The sequence below is a fragment of the Peromyscus leucopus genome, chromosome 18 (genome assembly GCF_004664715.2).
Source record: "Peromyscus leucopus breed LL Stock chromosome 18, UCI_PerLeu_2.1, whole genome shotgun sequence".
NCBI classification, from domain to species: domain Eukaryota; kingdom Metazoa; phylum Chordata; class Mammalia; order Rodentia; family Cricetidae; genus Peromyscus; species Peromyscus leucopus.
Genome location: NC_051078.1, coordinates 13,074,576 through 13,080,212, shown reverse-complemented (window position 1 = coordinate 13,080,212; position 5,637 = coordinate 13,074,576). Strand labels below are relative to the sequence as shown.

The 5,637-nt window shown below is 42.5% G+C and overlaps 1 protein-coding gene across 1 annotated transcript; it reads right to left on the bottom strand.

Annotated features, from left to right (window-relative positions):
- Positions 1-347: 347 nt before the first annotated feature.
- LOC114693333 (lysozyme C-2) lies at positions 348-5,425 on the bottom strand. The gene is made up of 4 exons (XM_028869660.2): positions 5,229-5,425; positions 3,480-3,644; positions 1,689-1,767; positions 348-1,211 (listed from the first exon to the last, which is right to left on the bottom strand). The coding sequence occupies exons 1-4, from the start codon at positions 5,362-5,364 to the stop codon at positions 1,145-1,147; spliced, it is 447 nt and encodes a 148-aa protein (XP_028725493.1). The 5' UTR covers positions 5,365-5,425; the 3' UTR covers positions 348-1,144.
- Between the last annotated feature and the right edge of the window lie 212 nt (positions 5,426-5,637).

Genomic DNA, 5,637 nt, shown 5'->3' with positions numbered 1-5,637 from the left:
AGGTCCACAGGCTTTTGAATATTACCCCAGAAATATCCAGCTTGTAGCATGTAACCATGGTGTAGGCAATGGCTATGTGTAGGTGTGGATATAGATAGGAACACGTTCTGTGTAGGTGAGGACATAGGGACATGTTATGTGTTGGAGAAGATATAGGCATATGCTATGTGTTGGAGAGTATATAGGCACAGGATATGTATAGGTGAGGATGTAGACGCTGGTTATGTTTAGGTAAGGATGTAGGTGCTGGACACAGACCCTATTAAGAGTGTCATGTTTATTTTTCCCAATATATAAACCATTTCCCCAGAGACAGCATAGGAGAGTAAAGAAAGACAAGGTGTGCATTGAAATCATTTAATGCTCATTTTTATTTTTTCACAATATGCTTAGTTTGCTGATACAGGCTCATCTGTCTCAGAGTTAGTTGATACACATGAAGGTACTGTAAGAAAGTTAAGGGCTAGCACAGAGACTAATCAGTCCTGGATACCTCATGATCAACTAGAGGCATGGATCATTCTCTCAAGTGTTAACACAGAATAACACATGAGGTAAGAATCTACTATTAAGCACTATGAATGGCCAACTCTAAGATAATTCGCTTTTGAAAGGTCACACATTTCATGACACCAAGTTTCTGAGTTGAGGCAATCTCAGTTCTATGCACTCAGAGACCTGTTCCCTTAAAAACCAGCCTTGCCCCACAGTGTGGCTGTTCTTAACTGTTCGGGGGCTGAGCCTGGGAGCTCACACAGCTGCCATTTCACCCAAGATCTACTGTCTCCTTACATTTCTGCTGTATGTCTACCCAACAGTGGAGAGATGAAGACTAATTCCAATAAAACTTAATGTGAATTACTTCGTAGGTGAAGAACTGATGTATAGAGATGTGTGTGACACTCAATGCTAGATCACTGTCACCAGCATCTGCCCTATTGGCTAACTGAAAAATGGAGGCTTTCCATAAAACAGTGAACACATTAGTCAGCATTAAGTCTCTTAGGAAACAGTCACCATGTTGCTCCTGTTTCTGATAAAAGCCTGCTTGTCTGAAGGGGAAACCAAGGAAATGTGACCTTTCCCATAACTACTTCTATGGCGAGAAAGAGACAGGGTGAGCTGAGGTGGAGGCACACAGCGGTTAGACTCCACAGTTGCGAGTGTACTGGGTGAGATCTCGGTTTTGACAGTGGCTTCTCCAGGCCACCCTGTGGAGGAGAGTGAGACGGGGGAAATGGTTAGAATTGTGTCCTCTGTCACACACATTCTCAAACCTGTGAGGGGAAATAGTGTGACAGTGACACTAATGGAGTTTGTGTTCTGGGCCAAGATCTAGTGTGAAACCCAGGCTACAGCTGCACCCAGAACCTGCTACTGACTGGTGGAGCTGTGTCTACATGGCTGTTTGATCCTCTCCAAACCCTGTACAGAGCACAGGATGCTCAATGTCACTGTGATATCACAGGCACAAAATAGTTAACTGATGAAACAAATAGTCAGGCGGCCTAACATGGAAGCAGTCGTGTGTGGGAATTCTCAGAATCTGGAGAAATTCTCTAAACCTAATGATGGAGTGAAAGGCCCCAGCTGTACCCACAGTGCTCAGAATAACACTTGGGTCTTAGAAAGACTCACCACACTTATCAACAGACCCAGCACTTCCCTCTCCCAGAATTCCAACATACCATGCTTTAATGCCTTGTGGATCCCTCACAACCCTCTTTGCACATTGTATAGCTTGAGTGATGTCATCCTGGAGCAAAGCTGAAAGACAGGCGTGAGGAAGGACAAGGACTGTTACAGAAGCCATTTTCAGTTCGGATCCAGCCAGCTTTCTTCTGTGTCCCTGAGCAGTGCATACAAGAAATTATTTTGCAAGTGTCCCTGCATCTGTGATTATTGGAGACAGCCTTTCTTGATTCTATGCAGGTGACATGGTGTAAGTCATTTTATTTCTCATTTATAAAGCCCCTGGGAGTTGGGATATACTTTTTTCTCACACCGGAAAATAGGGCCCACCAATAGCTGTCACCTGGGATGACCACTGGAAATTTATCCTAAAGAAAAACCGTAGCTGGACAGGTGGCTCAGTGGTTCTGGATGCTGGATGCTCCTCCAGAGGACTTGATTCCCAGCATTTATATGGTAGCAAGCTTTGGGTTCAATTCACACACTGGAAAAGTAGAACACCATTGACCAATTTAATTCATGCACTAAAAATTACAAAATACTTCTCTCACTGCGTGAGCACAAGTTCTACCATCCCGGACCACAATCCTGATATGAACCATGTTTGTTTCTTGTTAAAAATAAGTTTCATCTTAAATACACGAATCTGTGGTATTTTGTTAGATCAGATAATTTCAATCTAAGAATTAGATTGTTTGGACATGCAAAATAAAGAGTTTAAAAACAGAACTGGAAGTTAGTAACTCACTCTAAAATCCCTCCACACAAAGAGTAAATCAATCCATACCCATAGAAGCCAGTTGGACAAAATGGCAGTTATTTAGTGATACTTTCTCATATGCCTGTTATTATAGAAATATCTTCATTTGTATATGTTAGAAATCTTTATTATAAATTTCATCTAATCAAAAATGACCTTGGGACAATTTCCATAACTACCCCTAAGTAAGCAGCTAGAATGGAAATCTCCAGGACAAAACACCAATAAGCCCACTTACCATTAATTAGTGTATATTCCAGAAATTTTCATATGTTATAAAATGACAAAGTGTTATAAATGTTTGTTTTTCTTAATTGTAAGTATGTGTCTGTGTATGGATGAGTGCATGTCAGTATAGGTTAAAAAATATCCCCCCCCCCCCCCCAAAAAAATATCCCACCAAGTGTTAAGGATACCAGCTCTTTACTTCCTATTTTCTATTAATTTAACGTTAGTGTCTGTGTGTGCTGGTCTGTGCACCAGGGAACCTGCACAGATATGTGTGTGTGTGTAGAAGTCACAGGACACCCTGGGAGCTGTTCCCTAGAAGCAGTCCACATTGTTTTTGATGCAGGGTCTGCCATCAGAACTGGCTTACAGATCAGCCTATCTGATTGGCCAGTGAGCCCCATGGATCTGCTGTCTCAGATTCCCCAGTGCTGGTCTTACAAATGCGTGTCACCAAATTCAGCTGTTATGTGGGTGCTGAGGGTCAAACCTTGGCATTGGAGACTCTTTGGTCTGAGCTACCTGGCCATCCTCTGTATACATTGAGTATTCATTCAGTGATTTTGGAGGTGGAACCAAGGGCCCTCTGATTGGTAGGCAGGCCATTCTATCACCAAGCCATGCCGTAAGCCTAATGTCTTCCTTGGGTAAATTTGATGTGAATAACAATGACTTTCTAACAGTCCAGTCTCCCCAGGTTCCTGATGCTTCCTTCAGTCATGTCTATTGCATAGGGTCTCTGCTCTTGCACATAAGAGCAGGTGTTGTTTGCTATCCCTCTGAGCCCGCCTTGTCTTACCACTGCAGGATATCCCACAAGCATTCACTGCTCTTGGGGTTTTGCCATCATTACACCAGTATCGGCTATTGATCTGAAATATCCCATAGTCGGTGCTTTGGTCACCAGAATTGTAGTTTGTAGCTCGTGTGTTAAAATTACTCTCATGCTGAGCCAAACACACCCCTACAAAGAAAAAGGACATTCATCAATAAGCAGCAACAGCAAATGATTATTATTGGAAACTAAAATTATCTCTTTGATCTGGCCATATTTTACAAGTGATTTACATTATGAATACAACCATATAATTAAATTATAAAATATGGGGCTACAAATTCAGGGCAGGTCTGGCTCTGTTACTCAGTGTATGTAGTCTCTGGTCTCAAGTGATCCTCCTGCCCCTGATGTTCAAGTAGGTACCTAGTCAGCAAGTGAAAATTCTCAGGTGCCCCAAGGAGAATCTCTTTGAGGACACATCTAATTGCACTGAGATTAAACAGGATAAGGCCCTTTAAACCTACAAATAGATGAGCCAGTCACAGTGGTGGTCACCTTTATTCCCAGCAGTCTGTAGGCAAAGGCATGTGAATCTGTGTGGGTTTGAGATCAGCCTTGTCTACACAGCAAGTTCCAGGCCAGACAGTGCCATACAGTGAAACCCTGCTACCCACTCCCCAAAATAAAACAGCTGTTTCTTCCTTTGCTTTTCCCTACTCCATCTGTCCTCAAGGTCCCTCCCTAAAATAGAAACACAAATAGTAGTTAGGTGGATTTTATAAATGAATATCTAACACATATACAAATAAAGATGTTCCTATTAGGAAATTCAGAATTTCCTCATAGATATGAAAGGTGAATTTGCATGTTAGGAATCTCTTTTCTTCTGTGTCACTATGTATCCTAGTTTGGCACACAACATGCAATCTCCTGTCTTAGCGTCTCATTGCTTGGATTTCAGGAGTGTGTACCATCACAAACGGCAGATAAATATTGAAAGTGAGAACATTAAAACAGAAAAAGTTATTCTACAAATCAATCCATCCATCCACCCACGCCCCCCACTCATCCACCTTCCACACATACATCTGGCTGCTCACTCGTTCCTCATGGACAATTACTTATTGAGTGGTAACTGCCTTAACTAATCTGAAAACCACACTAGTTACAAGGATGTAGATGGAGTAAGCCATGAACAACTTTTCCTCATCCACGTCTTCCATTATACAGAATAAAAGGCCTTCCCAGAGTGAAGAATTGTACCAAGTCATTTCATTCTCAGGTTCAGAAGACCCCACTTATTAAAAAGAGACTAGGGAGAAAAATAGGATCCCTCTGCCGTGCATAGGAAGTTCAAAAGTTTTGAAAGGTTTTCTCTCTAAAGGTCCATACCATGGTCAGAGAAATGAAGACACATTCCAGTCACTCCAGGCTCTCAGAACTCATGTTCTGAATGAGTGAGTCCTCTCATCTTTTCTCACCCCCTGTGGGCTATTGAGTCTGAAGCAACTGGAAAACCTAGTGACTCTCCAAGAACACCTCAGGTCCTATTGCCTTAGCCTGGGAAGATGTCCTCTCCCATGCCCTCACTTCAGTATCTCTGATGGAAAAGATGAACGCTGATGTTTTTAATCAAACTAGTCAAACAGGCAGGAATTCTAAAAAACTATTGACTCCAGCTCCCTCTCTGCTCACTGATTGCTTCCTTGTACCTGTTATGCAGGGGGTATCCAGATAATCATCTGGAGGGGTCAAGAACAAAAGACTTACAGTCTGCCAGGCTGATTCCCAAGAAGCCATCCATTCCATGGCTTTTCAGAGTTCTGGCGAACTCACAGCGTTCATAGACCTTGGCCTGGACAGTGACAGAAAGCAGGAAGAGCCCCAGAGAGAGGAGAGCCTTCATGTTGACCTGGAAATCAACTCAGCAGCTGCCCAGAGCAGCCAGGTCCCCAGTATTTAAGCATCTTCTCCTCCCTTCATCCTCTAGTGGTTTGAGGGTTCTACCTTTTGAGCTTAGTGCCAAGCAGGAAGTTCTTATTGATCCACAAACTTTAAAAGCATTTTTTATTTTCTGCCAATGTTTGAACAGAGATGTTCCGGTCTGCATTGAATGATAAAATGACACCATTGAAAGACTTTGCTCACAAAGAACCAGGAGATAACACTCCTCCTAAAA

Bases quoted from the DNA above. Each gene is read 5' to 3' on its own strand.
- LOC114693333 (XM_028869660.2), bottom strand. From the start codon at position 5,364: ATGAAGGCTCTCCTCTCTCTGGGGCTCTTCCTGCTTTCTGTCACTGTC. The intron at 3,645-5,228 runs GTAAGTCTTTTG...TTTTCTTTGTAG, and splicing joins GGGAATCAGCCTGGCAGACT to GGGTGTGTTTGGCTCAGCAT. The intron at 1,768-3,479 runs GTAAGACAAGGC...CCTGTCTTTCAG, and splicing joins TTGTGGGATATCCTGCAGTG to CTTTGCTCCAGGATGACATC.